The sequence below is a fragment of the Silene latifolia genome, chromosome 2, assembly GCF_048544455.1.
Source record: "Silene latifolia isolate original U9 population chromosome 2, ASM4854445v1, whole genome shotgun sequence".
NCBI lineage: Eukaryota > Viridiplantae > Streptophyta > Magnoliopsida > Caryophyllales > Caryophyllaceae > Silene > Silene latifolia.
The window spans coordinates 164,363,918-164,384,162 of NC_133527.1; the positions used below are offsets into that span (position 1 = coordinate 164,363,918).

The 20,245-nt window shown below is 35.6% G+C and overlaps 1 protein-coding gene across 1 annotated transcript; it reads left to right on the plus strand.

Annotated features, from left to right (window-relative positions):
* Window positions 1-7,969: 7,969 nt before the first annotated feature.
* LOC141643261 (1-acyl-sn-glycerol-3-phosphate acyltransferase 2) lies at window positions 7,970-19,154 on the plus strand. The gene is made up of 12 exons (XM_074452335.1): window positions 7,970-8,312; window positions 8,538-8,658; window positions 8,978-9,100; window positions 11,232-11,271; window positions 12,385-12,458; window positions 12,625-12,684; window positions 15,978-16,055; window positions 16,153-16,311; window positions 16,870-16,995; window positions 18,207-18,299; window positions 18,393-18,479; window positions 18,582-19,154. The coding sequence occupies exons 2-12, from the start codon at window positions 8,578-8,580 to the stop codon at window positions 18,822-18,824; spliced, it is 1,164 nt and encodes a 387-aa protein (XP_074308436.1). The 5' UTR covers window positions 7,970-8,312; window positions 8,538-8,577; the 3' UTR covers window positions 18,825-19,154.
* Window positions 19,155-20,245: the final 1,091 nt, after the last annotated feature.

Below are 20,245 nucleotides of genomic sequence, written 5' to 3' on the forward strand. Positions count from 1 at the left end.
CGCGGTCTTGGAGGAAGGGTAGTACTTGGCCATAAATGCTTTGGCTAAGTCGTCCCAAGTAGTGAAAGTATCCGGTGGGTGGATGTTCAACCATCGGTCCGCTTTGCCCGTCAATGAAAACGGGAACAACATCATTCTCAAGGTGTCTTCGGACACCCCATTCTTCTTCATTAGTGAAACTTTCCTCTTAAACTTCCGGAGATGAGCATGGGCATCCTCTTCAATATGACCCCCGAACAAGTCCTTCTCAATTAACCCGACTTGGGAGGGATACATTTCAAAGTTGTTTGGGGCCAAGGTGCCGAAATTGATAGGGTTACATGAATCATTATGGTTAGGCCGGTTATGATCTCTAAGAGCCATTTGTGGTGGGTGGTTTGGTTCTTGATGTGGTGGTGTTTGAGGTGGACTATTATAATTAAGGAAGTTATGAAAGGGGTTCTCTACTAAAGTCTCAATTGTGGTATTTGGTTGAATCGTAGTTGTTGTATCAAAATTTTGTGGGATGTGTGAGTTTGGTTGATCAATGTTTGCTTGTATGGAACGATTCCTTACTCTTTCAAGAGTCCTAGTCCTCAAGGTTCTAAAAAGCCTTTCGGGGTCGGAGTTGAATAGAAGAGCTTGGTGATTCCTTCTAGGCATACACTTGACAAATCGTAAGTCTCCTAGTGTTTTTACACACTAGGGAAAGGCAAAAATCACACACACTCTACAAACAACAATCAACTACTAAAGCAAACCAACAATTGAGACAGGATTAAAGCAAAGACTCTAAATAAAACTAAGCATAACCTAACGCCATCCCCGGCAACGGCGCCATTTGATAGGTAGATAATTGTCGCGGTTTCCCTCTATCAAAACTATTTGTAAAACCCGAAAAAACGTAGTATTAAGTCGGGGTCGAACACAAAGACGGCGGGGGTTGCTACTAGGTTCAACTTAGAGTCAAGTTTAATCAATACTAAAAGTAGGGGTTTTGGTTTTAAACACTAGAGCAATTGAACAAACAAGTTGATGAAAATGAATATGATTAATTAAAAACTAGGGCTTTCGGGGTCATCTAAATGGTTTAAGGGCAAACATGATGAATCAAGGGGTCAATGATAAGAGAGTATCCTAAGGGTGACATCTAACTCTCATTAAGCATCACACTTCTCTTAAACATACAACAAGACCTCCACAAATTTTCATTCAATGGGGGAATTAAGCAATAATGAAAAAAGGCACAAACTTTCACTCATGCAATTAATCAAACACCTTGTGTGCATGAACAAGAAAGATAAACAATCCACCAAAGACCCAAATAATCATACAATCATGCCATAAAAACCATATAGACTCCCCCTAAACCCTAGAAGGAAGTCTACTCACTCATACTAAAGATAACCATGCTAATAAGAGAAGAAGGACAATTAACATAAAGAGAAGACATGATGATGATTATAACAATTATGAAAGACAAGAGAGAGTGTAAACAAATGATTGATAAGTAAATAAGAGAAGAAGTATACCAACACAAGGAAAAATGATTGCTTGATTGAATAATAAGAAGGAAAACCTTCAAAATCCCCCAATACAATCTTCAAAGAACAAGAGTAAACTATTGATTCTAACTAACAATTACTAGTTTTACTAAATATTAAGGAAAGATTAAGGAAAGATTAGTGCTTGATTAAGAAAGGATTACAATTAATAAGGAAAGTTTTTAGATCTAGGGTTGTGTGTACAAAGGGTTTAAGGAGGGGGTATTTATAGGCTATCATTGGATTAAGGGAGGAAAGAAGGAAAAAGCCCATTAATCGTGCTGCGTGTTCCTGTGTCGGCGGGCCGGCTGCCCGCCTCCTGTGCCGGCAGCGCGTTCTTCAAAAACTGAGAGAAATAAAGGTTGTGTAATCCCCTGCCGGTGGGCCGGCTGCCGGCCTGCCGGCAGAGAATTCTTCATCTTGGAATTTTCTTCAATTTCTTCATAAGAGTTGCCCTCTGCCGGTTGCCCGGCTGCCGGCTGCCTGTGCCGGCAGTGCGTCCTCACATCTTTTGCCCAAAAACTTCTTCAAAAATTGCCTAAGTATGGACTTGTGTTCCCTGCCGGTGGGCCGGCTGCCGGCCTACCGACAGAGAACATCTTCTCAGCTGGTTTCCTCCTTTTTCTCCTCATAGCCACATCCCCTGCCGGCTGCCGGCCTGCCGGCAGAGGATTGTCCTCATAATCCTTCATCTCCCTTTTCTTCATGTAAAGGCATTAGAATGCCTTTCTTGCCCCAATTCCTCCATACTCGACTCGGTTCCTACAAAAGGATACACAAAATGACAAGTACGGGGATCGGGCACAAATGCAAGGAAAGGCACACGAAACCGACTCGTTATGAGCCGGAATGCGTAAAAGAAAGAGGGAAATAAGGTGTAAATAAGTCATATATCACAGACGTTTATGAGTCTTGTAAATTATTTTAACATACAACAACTACGTAAAACTGAATGATGTTACGTAAAACAACAATTATTATAATTATATACAGTGTGTTCAAAGAAAATGTTAAATCTCTTAAACATAATTTTACCTTGATTATGTATCTACAATTATGAGTATTTGCTCCTTATAAACTTCTCGCAACATCAAATTCAAACCGAATTCCAATATAATTATTAGTCTATAAACAACAATAAAAAATATTTGTGATTCTATTGCATAGAATGCACGGGGCAATATCAATTATTAGTTTTATGACATCATATAAAATCGTTGAGTTACCAAGTTAGTTAGTATTTTATGGCAACACTGAAACGTTGGTTTACGTTACCATTATCTGGTAATAGAAAACTATTAAATTTAACAAAAAGTAAACCATGCTAAAAATGAGAGCAAACAAAATTTCGGGAGTTGATTTAGATGAGGAATTGAGGAGTGATTAATCATGAGTTCCCCTCACAAAAACGCAACAACAATGTTGGGCATTTGGTATTGATTATATCAGTTGTATAACATTCACAGATATAATTGGATTGTAGAGTTATTATTCTTATAATCTTACGCATCATCGGTTTTTAACATAAATAGTCTTCGACTATTTACAATTAAGACTACTTGTCCTTAAAAGATTCATGCAAAATAAATACGACACGTAATTTGATAAATTTGTGAAAACTTTATTGTAAATAATGTCCTTCGTTTGGCCTTGATACATTCGGTCTCTGTCACGATGAGAACCTTAATCCCTTGGATGACATTGTTCTTGACGCTTCTACGTAAAGGTGGTCATTACTAAAAACTGGTTTCAGCAAAACATGATTAAGTGATTGTCCCTGACTCTTGTTTATTGTCTAGCGTAGCATAGCCTCAATTTATATTGTCTCCGCTTAAGAACGAAAGGAATCTTTGTATCCGAGGAAGTCATTCATATGCTCGGTTCAGTGCCTTTTGCCAACTTTGGAATCCGTAATTATCTTCTTTTCTATTTCGAATTTCTCAAGGCGATTGATAATAAGACAATGTCTCTTTAGATAGTCCTCTTACAGAGTTGATGTTCCTCAAAAACATACCCGACGTACCACACTTGGTAGAACATACCATTATGAGTTATGTTAAAAAAAAATTCATCATGTATACTCCCTTCCCTTCTTAATAAACATCTTTCTCGTTGCTTCTCAAGGGTCAAACGTCGTTTATAACTTTGACCATTAATATGTCAAAAATCATGGTCAAACTAATGTATTGACGAATCTGCAAAAGCAATACATAAGATCATTGCAAAAAAGATGACGTACATTTAGTGTGAAATTCCTAAAAGATAATGAATTTTGCTCCCAAAGTCTGACGGGACTAAAATACTGTACCAAGTCTTGAATAACAGGGGAAAAAACGACTCCCAAAAGCAAGGATGTCATACGGGCGAGGGGACATGACGAATGTAGGCTTTCTCATACCCATATTAATTAGAAAAATTACATGCTGATGCCCTTAATTGTCACAGCAAGTAAAAATTTTCAAAACCATAGATCAACTTGTGTAGATCTTAAAATAGTTCTTTCCATATAAATGTTATATTCTCGCTTATTCTATAGTTTTCAAATATTTCTGATATTTTATTTACCCATGTCTAGCTAACACCCATGGTTGGCATGATTTAAAATTCAGTTTGAGTCTGAAACTTTATTTATATTCGCTGCATCCAAGACAAAAGAGATATAATTGGACAATTGTGATAGATTTTCCTTTTGATCAAATTTTTTTTTTCTTATTGTAGAGTTAACAATTTTCTTATATGGAACGCTATTTATTTTGAACCAATTGTTTATTTATTCTATTTCTCATGATTATGATATATACGTACTTTGTGTTACAATGTCTCATTGCTAATATTTATTCTGAACCAATAGCTATTTATTTTATTAATCAAGTTAATAAAATTAAAACTGGAACATGAGATTAACTGCTAACAATAGGTTCAAAAGTAAGTAAACATGGGCCAAAAAAAATATCAAAAAGAAATTAATTTGATATTATGAAGGTCAAGAGATCATGAAATTAAAAATCTTATATTTAGGCTCTGTTCCGAAAAAAATAAGCTTAAATTTATCTGAGCAAAATTTCATTTATTTTTTTTGTTGTAAGTATTTGTTGGATAAATTATTTACCAAAATAAGCAAGCATGTGAGAAATAAGCTACCTGTTTTTTTTTTTTTAATACTTCAATTTATAATATTAAATATGGAGTACTTACTATGTCCTTTTATGCCATATTATAAAAAAAAACTATCTTTCGGTTAGTTTAAAAAGCAGTTTTTATTTAATCGGTTCCGAATTTTCAATTATCTTTTAAGCTCGTTTTTTAGGTTTCAGTTAATTTTTATAATGAAACCTTAGATATAGTATATGAATAATGTGTATGACATTAATATACCATATAATTAGTTACATAGTGTATTTTGAGTATGTAGCACCTACTATTTTGTAATGATTAAATTATTTGGATATATGTTGGCGGTAATTATGAAATTTTGTAGTAAATGAAATTAGGTGATACTACTAATGTGTGAGTCTATAACCGATCATCAATTCATCATATGAATAACACTATGAGTTGTTCCATTGTTACACAAATGCTTTGAGTTGTTTAAACCCTTCTACTTCAGTTTTTCTCAGTTTCATTCCTCCATCTAATGATCTCCGCATTCTTATAGAAAGTTAATTAGTTAAACAAAAATAGTATTATATATATATATTAGTGAAATGTTTGATGTATTGATAACTTGAATGTATATGGAGGCATTTATATTTATGATTTCTATACACACACTCCAATGATTATTTAGTGATTACATTTTAATAAAATCGCAATTTATACTCCGTGTAACTACGTAAGATTACACTACATCATCTTAATATAAAACTTGAATAAAATAAATTTATTTTTTATCCGCCAGCTTCTTGAATTTTAATGCGAGAATACAAACTAAAAATGTATGAGACCATAAGTGGGGGGAAATAAATACGATAACTTGAACTATTATGAATTTCTATTATCTATTTGCTAATTTTAATCTACTTATATTAGGATAATTTTATAAAATATATTTGATCTACTTATATTAGGATAATTTTATTAAAATTTGTTTTAAATACTAAGAAATATACTTTAATTAGGATAATTTTATTTATTTAATTTTTTTCGAAATCTACTCTTGTTAGAATTTCTAAAAAAACTAAAAATGTATGAGACCATAAGTGGGGGGAAATAAATACGATAACTTGAACTATTATGAATTTCTATTATCTATTTGCTAATTTTAATCTACTTATATTAGGATAATTTTATTAAAATATATTTGATCAACTTATATTAGGATAATTTTATTAAAATTTGTTTTAAATACTAAGAAATATACTTTAATTAGGATAATTTTATTTATTTAATTTTTTCGAAATCTACTCTTGTTAGGATTTCTAAAAAAAAACTAAAAATGTATGAGACCATAAGTGGGGGGGAAATAAATATGATAACTTGAACTATTATGAATTTCTATTATCTATTTGCTAATTTTAATCTACTTATATTAGAATAATTTTATTAAAATATATTTGATCTACTTATATTAGGATAATTTTATTAAAATTGGTTTTAAATACTAAGAAATATACTTTAATTAGGATAATTTTATTTATATAATTTTTTTCGAAATCTACTCTTGTTAGGATTTCTAAAAAAGTTGGACTCTCTAATATCGCTTGAAAAGTTTCTACTTTATATATATGTATTGATTGATTGATTAATTCTAAAAAATTACTCGTAATAAAAACTAAAAAAAAGTAGTTATGAACACTCATTTTACATGCTCTTATGTAATGCGATTTACACAAAAAAAATTGTGTTAAATTAATTATAACACCCCAATAAATTATGAGGTTAATTTGTATTACGTCAGAAAATTAAGGTTCTATTCTTTCTGGTTTATTATAGCTAAACTGAATTGTATGAGAGCTAAACTGAATTAATTGAACCGAATAGAGCTGAATTGAACTGAAATAAAGTTGCGGGCCTAAGGAGGTTACGATAAGTTTATAAAGTTATTGCACCCATCACATTGGTGGCAAGTGACAAACTCTCGTACTTTTTGGCTTAAGTGAGGACAAAGTGGGCCCAAAAGTAGGAATGTAGTAGGACGGTAGTGGTTCGGGTTGTTCTAAATAGTTTATCACTTGCGTGTTTTGAGCCTTTTTTTTCATTAGGCTTCGTTGGTATTGCGTTCAACTTAATTTGTTGGTGTTGACCTTAGTTATTTGTGTTGAACTTGGTGCGTTAGGTACTAGCGTTTGGCTAAAGTAGCATGTGTTAAATTAATTATAACACCCCAATAAATTATGAGGTTAATTTGTACTACGTCAGAAAATTAAGGTTCTATTCTTTCTGGTTTATTATAGCTTAACTGAATTGTATGGAGCTAAACTGAATTGAACTGAACTGAATAGAGCTGAGTTGAAATGAAATAAAGCTGCAAAAAACAGGGCCTAAGGAGGTTACGATAAGTTTATAAAGTTATTGCACTCATCACATTGATGACAAGTGACAAACTCTCGTACTTTTTGGCTTAAGTGAGGACAAAGTGGACCCAAAGGTAGACATGTATTAGGACGGGGGTGGTTCGGGTTGTTTTAAATAGTTTATCACTTGCGTGTTTTGAGCCTTTTTTTTTCACTAGGCTTAGTTTGTATTGCGTTCAACTTAGTTTGTTGGTGTTTGACCTTAGTTATTTGCGTTGAACTTGGTGCGTTAGGTAGTAGCGTTTGGCTAAAGTAGCATGGATAGAACTTCGAATTCAAAATTCGTTTATGGGAGAAGTTTGTAATACTCGTCTTTAATAAGTCAAAGTCAAAGACAACGGAAATCAAGGTCAAAACCGAGTTGTGGAATGCTTAAGTTAGGTCGTGTCCTGGGGTAGGGTCGCGTGTATGGAGGGATCGCGCATATTCGTCGAATATACATAGTTTTGTAAAACTGTAACGAGCAAGTAGCAACAACAAAGCGTGACACCTATTTAACAACTGTTTGACACATACACGACAAGCACGCGAGTTGCGCCTACCACGCGAACTAAGTTGTGTTCCCGCATGATGCGGTTTTCGCGAGGTCTTAAACCTATTACGCACGCCCTTGATCCCCGATTCCTTATTTTCACATCTTATTCACACAAAACCTATAAAACCAAACCTTGAGATTTGCATCAAGAATCTTGCTTAAAATCACATCATCAATCTTGCCTATTACCTTAAGTTTATAATCTCTTAATCATTATCAACTTTAATTGATCTAGTCTAAATTGAATTAGATGATTACATATAGGCCAAAGTTAAGTTGATTTTGAATTTTCAATCTTGACAATGACCCTAATTTTCAAGCTTGGGTGGATTTGAAATCATACAGAGCTCAAATTTTGCTTCACGAGTATAAGTCAAACGAGATTAAGCTCGTACTCGACCTGGTCCGTTCTCATCCCTCCTAGAGTCCTAGTCCGTTAGAAACTTCACCGAATCTGTTTAAACTTTTACAATCACCTAAGGCCAAGATGGGCAAATAAAAAAGGTCCGTCGACAAATCAGTTTACCTCCGTGGTTAAATCAAAAGCACAGTTCCGGAGAATGAGAGTGAGAAAGGGTATTGCAAAAATCGCATGATTAGTTGATTTCACAAATAAACTCAGCTGTTCTTCTACCTTAGCTGGAACTCCTGCAACCTGGATCCCCCTCTTAAAACTTCACTTTCATCTGATCTCACTAAGCTCTACTCCACCTTCGCTGTTAACCGCCGTCGCCGTCGCCTGTAAGATATACTCGTACTCGTTTTCCTCGATTCAGTTCCATTTCATTTATTGCAATTAATTAAATGTTGTGACTATTTGATCTATTTGAGTCGTACGATTAAATTAGTTGATAAACATCAACCGACTTGCTTGCTGCTTCCAATTTAGGGTTTTGACCAATTCATGAATTTCCTGAACTAGCGTAGGCAGCTCTTACTCACATTCTAGGTGCCCTATTTTTGTAGGCGGTTTTGGTAATTAAAGAAAAAAGTGGTCAAGTGGAGAATGGCGATACCGGCTGCGGCTGTGATGGTTCCTTTGGGCCTTCTTTTCATTCTGTCCGGCCTCGCTGTCAACGTCATTCAAGTAATACCACCTCCCTTATTCGCGCGATATCTTTCATTTTCTCCTGCTTTTTCTGAGCTGTTTTAGCTTAGTTTAGCTTGCTTGCTACGAGTAAATCATTTTTAGTGAAATTGTAAAATTATTATATTAAAGGAATGAAAATCATTGAACTAGTGTTATGCTACCCATATATGCTACTCCCTTTCTCACAATTGTTTGTTTACGTTTGATTAAAGTACCCCTCACAAAGAATAAAAAGGTAAACAAATGATTGGGACGGAGGGAGTGCATATCAGTGAATTCGTACATAAACTTGCTTCGCTTGTCTTCCTCTTCCTAGGCAACATGCTTTGTTCTTGTGAGGCCTTTGTCAAAGAACGGTTACCGGCGGATCAACAGATGGGTGGCAGAGCTGTTGTGGTTAGAGCTTGTTTGGCTTGTTGATTGGTGGGCTAGAGTCCAGGTGAATTATATTCTGGTTATTAATTTTTGAAAAACTGCAAGATGTTCCTAGGTTTTTGTTCAAAACTTCGAGTGATTCATGGTAGTGTACTATCATGTCTGTAGCAAGGTTGCCTAATTCAATATGAGTGCCATACGAGAGAGGTACGAAACAATAACTTCAAGTCTAGTTGTATCAATAATTCTATACTATTCATGGCTCTACTAAGAGGAGGAAAGGTTGTGTACGCCTGAACCTTTGATCCTGCTTCGTTGTGAAACCTTTACATGGTTATTGCTGTTAGGCTATCTAAGGCTACCTGCAAGTTGTTTTTGGAAACTCATTCTATTCGAACTTCCTCCTCTATATAGCACACAATACTTATAAGCATTGTCTTCTGTTGTTTCTTAAATTACTATTTTACCAATTTTTTTTTAAACTTGTCTGAGATTTTAAGCTATTTCAAACTTCTCTGGAATCGAGCTAAAATAAGATGAAAAGAAGATGCTCTCTATGAAAGGGAATTCATACTTTCCCACCGCATCTTTCGTGCCTCTCCTTCTATCCAAAGACATGTGTTGCTTAGTTTGTTAGGCGCGCCTTTGATGAGGCACTATCCGAAACGCCTCGGTGCACTTTAGGTGCGCCTTTTGGACAAGGCTTACTAAGCGAGGTTCATTAGCACGTCTAAATCTTTAGATATGCCTTTTCTTTGCACCATCATTCCTAAACTTTACTCCTTTAGATGTTAGTCAACTTGAAAACTCCTAAAAGGAGTATCGTTGCCCAAAATTTTATTTCGGAAATCAAATAAAGCTAAAAAAATAGGGCGCGCGCCTTCGCCTTGCGCCTCATCGCTTCAGCCCCTTATCGTCTCGGTGCGCCTTGCGCCTCTTCAAACTAAGACGTGTTTTTATTATCAATGAACCTAACACTAAAAATTTTAAATATATACTCCCTCCACTCCACTATTTTCTTCCCTATTTCCGTAAACAGATTATTCAGGTTTTCTTCCCTATTTCCTTTTTTGGGTTGATTTGTGTGGTTCAAATTCAATAACATGTGGGGTAGTGTGTTTTGTGTGGTTCAAATTCAATTTCTTATTTCTTGTGCGAAAAAGAAAGGGGAAGAAAATGGTGAATTGGAGGGAGTATAACCCTCAATAGTGTACATGTTCTGAATTCTGAAACAAAATTGAATGCTATCTTTAGACACAATTGTTTGTCTTTTTCAAAGTGGTGATAAGATAAAGTCTGCTGCGCTTCTTTTTAATAGTTAGCTTCGGTGCATGAAGTGTGGATTCCTTCTAAAATTACACGACTTTTTTCCCCTGGTGTGGAGAACTGGAGATTACCCTTTGTTTGCATGAAATAATTTGGAGGAAAGGGTGGCAAAATCCCTTGTTTGGTTTGCACTTAGCAAGTTGTTTTGGAGAGATGGAGGGATCCATTTTCCCTTCTATGAGTCTCTTATCAAAATCTCTTCAACATAGGAAACATTTGGAGAAAAAACTCTTTTGCTCTATCCTCTAATTTCTCCCTCCCCTCCTCATGCGTCCATTTGGTGTTATACTATTTCCTTAAGAGATCTTGTAGTTCTGAATAGGCCGATGAAACATACTCTCTCTATCCCTGTATATTGTCTCCCTTTGAGTTTGGTAATCGAATTTAAATGCTTTTTTTCCCCCTCACAATATACAGTATTTACATTTTTGTAAATGATATAATAGGAAAGTAGTTGTTTTGATAAATCAAACTTAACAAAAATGGCATTGTACGTTTACTTGAATTTGGAGAGATTTTTGGTCAAATGGTCAAAGTTAAACATCAAAGCCAAAAGGAGGTAATGTTATAAATCAGAATATCAGGTTTATGACCATTGATTACTTCTCATTTTATTACTCTGCACATCATTTTCTGCGGTTACATGGATTCATGGACTCCGAATCTCCATTATCATCAAAATATGGACTCTGATTTGTTGTATTGAACGTGTCCTAACTTGCTTCATTTTGACAACATTGTGTTGTGTTGGATAATTTTATTTTGTTTCACTGTGGACCTTTTGTGTAATTGATGCATTTTAGATTCAGTGTATCATGTCAATGATAATGTCAATAATAAGAAATAATTGGTTAGCATGTGCAATGCAGATCAAAATTTTCACCGACACCGAGACATTTCAGCTAATGGGTATGTATAAACATTCATGGAAATTTCTGATTTTGCTTTTTATTATGTATATGGGAAGATTCTTATGTGAATGACGTGGTGTGAGAGTTTGAAACATGCAATGTAGAAGTCAAACTTGTACTCCACAGTTTCTTTATACAAGTTCTAGATTTTGGCACATAAATTAAGAAATACCCAAAAATAGTCATTTTATCTATTACTATCTCCCTGTATACCGTTGTTTCTCTCACTCAGTCCTTCATTTCTACAACTTTCATTGAAAATGCGTAATGATGATTTGAAAGGCCACAAAAAGTGGAATCGAATGCCATAGAGGTAATGTCATTATAATTATGATAATTCCTTTTGATCCAAGTACTCAACCAAATAGCGAAAAAAACTCTTTCGAAATTTGATAATCCAACCCTTTTTCATCCTTCTCTTCCAAGGCAAAAGAATATCTTTAGCCTTATAGAGCTGAACCCAGCCTAAGCCGAAAAAAGGACAAGGATAAGTGCCACAATGACAAGACCCAAGAGTGAAAGAGCAAAACATCCATCGATTCTTCATCTTCAACGCACAAAGTATACTGGCTAGCCAAACTTTGTCTCTTTCTTATGCGGATTTCTCATTTTCTACAGCCCAAACGAATAAGCAAGCTTGTGATGGAGCCTTGCACTTCCAAATTGAAGTAGCGGAGAAGTCATGAGACCTAGGCTTTTCTAAAATTGCAGGACATTAGGCTTATTCATCATGCAACCTTCCCATATCTTCATTCCCTTAGAGAAATAATTTTGCAAATGCTGTTTAGAAAGTTGCCTAAATTATAAAAATCCATATTATTGCCTACTTCCTCATCTTCATTAGATAAAACTCTTCTTTCTAATCAGCACATTCCTCAAACAGTTTTTATGCGATTCGCCTTTTATTCTTCTGGTGGTGGGTGTAAATATCTTCGGTTAGAGGCTTGATGTTGAATTCAATTTGGATAGGATAGGTTTGGAACGTAGGTCGAGGAGTACATTTTTGTGGAGGGTTGTGTCACTCCAAGTAGTTTAGAATTTATTTACATTTATTATTTCTTGTAGTTTTTCAAATGGTTTTGAGCATTGTTGGGTTTTTTTCTCTTGTCAGGTAAAGAGCATGCACTAGTGATGTGTAATCACAAAAGTGACATTGACTGGCTAGTGGGATGGGTGTTGGCACAGGCAAGTCTGATGTAATTTCTTAGTAGCAGGCAGCCATTAATTTGTATTGACTGTTATGCTTCAAGAACTTTTCCATTTTTTTATTTAGCCAATCTCTTGTGAAATTAGTACTCAGAGTTTAGGCTCAATCATTTAGTTACTTAGCTGATCTAGAATTATTTGTCAGCGGGCAGGTTGTCTTGGTAGCACACTAGCTGTTATGAAGAAATCATCAAAGTTCCTTCCGGTATGTGTTCAACTGATAACTTCTGTGGATTGGTAAAGTGTATTGATTTGTCATCCATTTATTTATTTTCTTTTTGTACATTTGACCCCCTCCTACCTCACCAATTGTGGGAGCCCTTGGCATTACATTGTCGTCAGTTCCACTTTTTATTGCGTCCCTTGTTTCATTTTATTTCATGAATTGGCAACTAGTTAAAGACTAATTGCTTCCAAAATGTTCCTGTTTCTCTTCCATTAGTCATTTTAAGCTTGCTAAATTGTGTATCGACGACACTGATCTGGTAGTCTATGCTGTTACTTGTTAGACAAGTATTATAACTTTTTGTGAAAATTTCTTTGGTACTCTTATGTTTAGCTCCTCACTGTACGTCTATACCAATGAAAATGGTACAATTTTATGTTTAAATAGGATTAAATATAAATATCCTTTCCTTGACGGCAGAACTTCTCATAAATAGGAGGCTTAATCTAAGAAAATAATTTCAAGCTTCCTAGTTTGACTTTTTTGGTCAAAGATTAAAAACTTTGACCATTAATAAGTGTAGAAATAATCAAAACTATAACAGAATAATAAAATATTTACATTCATCATAAAAAAATCTTTCACAATTTTTTTTTGAATGATAAAACATTTCTATAAATAGAGGAAAATCGAGTCAAAGTGGTGTCTCGGAGACTGTGCAAGTCAAACTAGGAAGATTTTTTTGAGATGAAGTAAATTAATTACGTTATTGGGATGGAGGAAGTATATTGGGTAGGGGGTACGGTAATTTGGTGCACCAGTAAGAGTAATTTTTCTCTTATTGTTTTAAGTTGACCAAAATGTGATTCACAATCTTGTAATGTGACTCCTTTTTAATTGACAAGTATTCCATTTGAGGTGTTCTAGTGAATTGTTTATCTCTCCATTTTAGGTAAGTTTTTGGTTTGTAATTAATATGGAAATGACAATTATGGGATTATGGATCCCACCAACTCCACTCGCCCAGGCTCCCTGGAATCTAGCCTCCATACCCTCTGCCTCGTGCGAACTACAGGTCAACAACCAGGTCACCACAACTTCACCTAAACCATCCTGGCCACCCTTGAATCCACTTTAGACCACAGCGACTACCTCTGGCTACTATCCCAAATGTTCCGGTTTCCACGATGGAAATCATGGCATCACTCAAAATCTCCAACGTTCCGACCATCTATAACTTACCATCAACCTTAGCAATCACCAGCGAAAGCTGCACTAGCGACCCTTGCCTCCCTACCTAGATCCATGGATGAAAGTCTGAAACACCCACTTCAAATCTACTACAAAACAGCACACCACACAGTTGGCCTTCGTTCTTGCACAACAAAATAGAAAGTACAGGAGGAAAATACCCTTGTATATTATTTTTTTGCTCAACGACATTCTAATTTGGGGACTTTGAGTTGAATAATGTGTCGGATTAAATTCGGGGACCTTAATCGTTGCATGTCATTAGATGAATGACTTTTTGAAAACCAAATATGTAAAACTTGTGTAGTGCGTATTAGATTGAGATGTTAGGAGGAGATACTGAATATTGGAATGTATGTGAGTAATTAGGAGCATCTTGGTGAGGAGGCAGTAATGAGAGGAAAGAGTACCGTGATTAACCAGGATCATCCTAGGAGCAGGAGGGAAGGGAGGTTTAGAATGAGTAAAAGAGTATCTTTCCTTACCACGGTCTCTGTGCAAATTCCAAACAGATGTGATGTATGGCATTGGATTGATTTAGTTATGAAAAAGGAGATAGGAGCCTAGATCATACACTTTTTTCTTCCCGGGTGTACTAAAATATCAGAAACAGGTACATGGGCAAATCTGGTTATCAATTTGGAAGCAATATTTGGTCTTCTAGTTCAAGTAGTAACTCTAAGCTTTGTATTCTGTGTGAGTGTGCGACACAGAAACTCTGTGCTACTTAATCTTTTCAACATGTAGAAATTGTGGTTCTTTACAAAGTGCGCTATTATCAAATTCCTGTATTTTATCTTTTATATCCATGATTGGATATCCTGGTATCCATGCTCACTTTATGTATGGGATTGATTGTACAAACCTACTATTTGGCCGCAGCTGACCTACTTTTTCTTGAAAGACACTGATTTTTGTGTTTCAAATTTCTCTTGTATTTCTTTATAGGCAAATCCTAGTATCTAATTATCTATGCTCACTTACATGGAATTGACGTTGCAGATCAGTATCATTTGGCATCAACTGATTGTCTTTTTATAGAGCAGTGTTTTTTCGTGCGCATATGTATCTATTGATCCAATTCTGTTTACATCGTGGGACATGTCCACAATGACCACTTCGTAAATATAGAAACCATAGTCAATAACAAATTTGGGACTAAAAGCTTTGTTACTGTTGTTGTAGACTAGAAAATTTGGAGAGCTAAATGATCATCAGCAAAGGAAAACGATAAATGAATTGGTATTTAATTAGGGTTAGTATGTCAAAGCCGGAGCTTTATTTATTAATGTTGGTCACCTTCTATTTTCCATGTACTAAAAAAAGTATGCTACGAGTAATATTTTGGTATTATGAAGCAATTAACTATTTTCTTTGACAGATTTAAAGAGTGCAAGGAGAGTCTTGTGAAAAATATTTTTCAAGTGAGGCTAGGTCGCTAGGATGCTGGCACGTACAGTCTCCCAAGCCAAGAACTTTATTCGTTCGTAGTTACACATTGAAACGGATCCTCTAAGAGAATCTCAAATTTTTAAAAGATTTACTCGAGTTATTTTCTTACAGGTTTTATCTCTGACAAAAACAATAAAAAGTAACCCGTTATCTTAGGCAGTGACTTGTTCTTATAAAGTGACTCCATTGTGTTAGTTATACCCCTTCCTTATGAAAAATTAAATATGGAGGTGGGTATTTGAATTTTTTTTTTGTTTAATTGGTGGAATGGGTAGGTTGGTATGTCTCTGAGGGTGTGTGTGCATATAAAGAAGGGAGGGAAAGAGAGTGGAAGGGAAATGGAAGGGATGGGTTTTCCCTCCAAGTCTTTCCTTTGTTGGGATGATTTCAATTTATCTTTGATGATCGTTTTTTTTTTGGGGCTTTATACTTTTTGGGGTATGCCAATGATTTCTTTTACTTGTAAATAATGTTCCTACAATATTTTACTGAAAACTGTGTGTTGCCATACTCCCACCATATTTTACCCTTTGTGTTCTTTCACAAGGATTCATATGAAGTCACGTTGACGGAACTGTATTCTAATGAATTTTATCGCAATTCCCTCTCCCACCCCTGTGTGCATGCAGGTAATAGGTTGGTCAATGTGGTTTTCAGAGTATCTTTTTCTGGAGAGAAGCTGGGCCAAGGATGAAAGCACATTGAAGGTATATATATATTTCTCACATTAAATCATTTACAACTAACCATTACTTATTTCCAGCTTTCCTTAAATCCTTACTCGACGCTTGTGACTTCCAACAGATTGGTCTTGAACGGCTCAAGGACTACCCTCTGCCTTTCTGGCTAGCTCTCTTTGTCGAGGGCACCCGGTTTACTCAAGCTAAACTTTTAGCAGCTCAAGAATATGCAACTTCAACTGGGCTTCCTGTTCCCAGGAATGTTTTGATCCCACGTACAAAGGTAGCTGTTTGTTGTTATTCTAAGTCTTTGTCTAATTGTATGTGCCTTGAGAGAAGAAAAAAGGGAATATGTGTTGAAGATGGGCAACTGCTGAAGAACTAAGCCATTGTGTTCTACTTAGTCGTCCTAAAAATTTACATATCTATTCACTGCTTATAAATTTTGTAGTGACATCTTTCATCAGAAGTTTGATATTGTATTAACATTATTCATTTAATTTCTTTCTAGTTGATTCTAGCACTAATTTTTTTACTTCGGCGCTAATGAATGGTCACTGTGCTGATGTTTACCCTTTCATGTCATGCATAATTGGGGTGGTTGATTGCTTTTACTTGTGGTTTCCATTCTCTAATCTTCATTGACGTGGTAGTTTGCTAAAGAATTTGGTGGTTCCAAACAATAGGGAGGCCTGTTAAAAAGCACTCCTGTTTTTAATTTATGTATTAGTTACTACTAATTACTCTTACAATTTGTTCTGTATTTACTCTGGGCTTGCAGCCGCTGAGCATTCCAGGCGTTGTGTCAACTTTTTCGCCTGTTTTCTTGATATGAATGCAGGGCTTTGTTACAGCAGTAAGTCACATGCGTTCATTTGTCCCAGCTATATATGACATGACAATAGCCATCCCAAAAAGTTCACCCCAACCTACAATGTTGGGGCTATTCAAAGGACAGTCATCCGTGGTAAGTGAAAATACGTCCATGACTATGATTTGTTCATTTATATCAACTGGCTAATGCCATTATGTAGCGCTTCGCTCGTTCCCACCTGTCTGCTTCCCGCTAGAGTGAAAGAGGTTTTTTTCACTTCTTTCACCCTAGCAAAAACCTCACAAACCTTTTTTAATTACCTATCATGTACATGTTTTTACAAAATACACCTAATATTATTTTCTTTTTGAAATTAATACGGAGTACCTGTTAAGCTATTATGATAGCTTTTTTTTTACAAATTGGTACCTGTATTCAACTTTAGTCAGCTTTTATTAGTAATTTTGGCCTACGTTGTACATTGCAATCAGGTCATTGGCCATTAAAAGGGACCAAACATTACCATTAAGAATAAGACCAACTAAAACTGACGAGAAATCACATAAAAAAGCTGACCGGATTTCATTTTAAGTAGTACTTGGCTTTAACAAAAATGTCATAGAAGTACTCCATAGTAATTTTCGTTACAATAATTATACTCCGTACTAGATAGTAATTTATAAAATTATTTATATATATAATTGGTAATAAATACCAATTAGCCTCCTTCTTATCATGAAAATTTCTCTGTGGTCTGCTGCCATGGCTATACTTCATAGTTCATACTAGTTATAGCCTATATGGGACTTGAGAGCAGAAAGTCGGAGGTAGGGCCGTTGACCCAGTTTTAGAATCTGGGATTCTGAGAGCCTAGGGTTTGAGAGAAATGGAAGAGTAAATCAAACCGAGGAAAATGGTTGGAGAATATATACACTTTGGAGGTTTAAAAAAAGAAAAATTAGACTGGGTAGAAAATCAAAATGGGAGAAAAATAGCATGATGATGTGATTCCGGCGAGCCAATGACGTTGACAGGGTTCTAAAAAGAGAAGTCGGATAATTTTTGTCAGAAAAAATGTAGGGCAAGTCAAAATGAACATATTAGGTAGCGTGATAGAACCCCCTTGGAAAAGAAGTGTCTCAACCTTAACTTCCCGTGCTTGTTAAATGGGATTTTTGGATTGTTACGCCTTGAGTTTATGTTTGGTCTGCTGAGTATAACGTAGAGACATCCTAACCAAGCAATGTTCTAGCTACTTTGTGTTTCTTGAGTAGCTGTAGGGGTTGTCTTGCCTTTGAGGGGTGTGTTGAAAGTGCTACCAATTTTATGATTTGTGAGAAACTTGATCTTTCATTTATTTACAGGTCCACGTGCATATCACACGGCATAAATTGAAAGATCTTCCTGAAACAGATGAGGCTGTTGCGCAATGGTGTAGAGATGCCTTTGTTGCCAAGGTTTGATGCTCTACTACCCTCGTGCATTGTGAAACGTATATTTATATGTGAGTAACTCTGTTGCCTTATCTTCTCTGTTGGTCTACACGAAAGGATGCCTTGTTGGACAAACATGGAGCCAACAACACTTTTGGCGATCAGCTCCTCCAAACTGGCACTCGACCATGGAAGTCATTGGTGGTAAGCTAATCAGTCAAAACTCTTGCTTATCCACAGTTAATAGTAAACTGGGTTTGTTAATTTTTGAGCTATTTCATCCATTTATCTTGGCGGAAAACGCAGGTTGTATCATTTTGGGTACTAGGTATTGTTCTAGGAGTGGTGAGATTCCTACGCTGGTCATCACTTCTGTCCTCATGGAAAGGGCTCACCTTCTCTGCTGTTGCGTTGGGAATAATTACAGTCGTCATGCATGTATTAATATCATTCAGTCAGGCAGAGCGCTCAAGCCATGCTAAAGTTGCCCCAGTGAAACACAAAAATGTTGCTGATTCAGCAAGTTTGAAACAAGACAAGCAGCAGTGAAGGAACATCAATTTCAAAATGTTGGCGATTCAGCGAGCTCAAAGCAAAGATCAGCAGCAGTGAAGGAATATCAAATTGGATGATCTTGCGTATACTCTTAATATTCTTAAAAATCATATGAAGATACAATACATGGCGGTGTTATGTTGTTCCTGTCCAAATTAATTGATTATTTATATGCTTTATCTGTCGTCTTGCAATGTTTGACTGAAATGGACAGGTCCTGATAGCAGGGGCTTAGCCATTGTTAGGGACTGGGGTCAGTTTTAATGTACTCCGTAATCTTTATTGTTCTTAAATCCTTATATCTTACGGTTACAAGGCATAAAATTTTCGTAGCAGACAAGTCTAACAACATAAAATGTCAATTGTCTGAAAAGCTGTTTGGTTCAAAACTCCCTCTCAATGCATAGGGGATATAACTATACCACTACTCTCGATAGTCAATTGTTGGATTATACTCTAATTCTTTTTGCTCTCATCTGTCGTCTCATCACTGTTTTCTTTATGCGCTCCTAGTATATTTTCTTTGTTTTATAAAACCATGATAAAAATATTTGATATTTTTAATACAATTTGTAAATTCTTTTCCACACCCCTTTTGGTAAACACTGATAAGCAAATTAAGTGTTGCATAGTCGATTGAATTGATAGTATGCTGTTTTCATGTGTGGTATTTGCTGCAGCTGCTGCTACTACTACTGTTTACCAAGCACTTGTTGATAATTCTATTATTGAGATTTGGTATTCAAACATGTTACTCTTTTTGTCCCAGTTAATTCTTTACATATATATTTTACGAGTGTTTTAGACAATTCAGTACGTTTCATTTTATATCATTTTTTTTGTCTAATAAAGTGCATCCTTAGTCGCATTATAATAAAAGGGAAGATGATTCGAACCTGAGACCTATTATTCACAATATCATTTTAAGCTTTTTTGTCAAAGTATTTAACATCGAGGTTTCCCACAAATGCTCCAAATATTTACGACTCTTACCAATAATAATACAACACAAGTCTCTCTTAAGACGGATGTATCCATCTTAAGGTTAAAATGTGTTAAATATATTTTAAATAAGACAAAAGTTAAATGCCTAGGGAATTATACAAGTGAGTTTGTATTTGACCAATCTTAAATTTAAGACATCATGCTTCCGTCGTAAATGAGAACACAAATTCTCACTTGTGACGGACACTATCCGTCATAAGTGAGTGACGGGTCACTTCCCTCTCAGACAAATACAAGTGGGAGGGCAAGTGGGGCGAAAATGAAGCGTCTCACTTGCATTTGTGTGAGAGGAAAGTGACCCGTCACTCACTTGTGACTTGTGACGGATAGTCTCCGTCACAAGTAAGACTAGCTGAAATGAGAATTTGCGACAATAAACTTTGGGCAACTCATTTAGTGAATCAACCTAG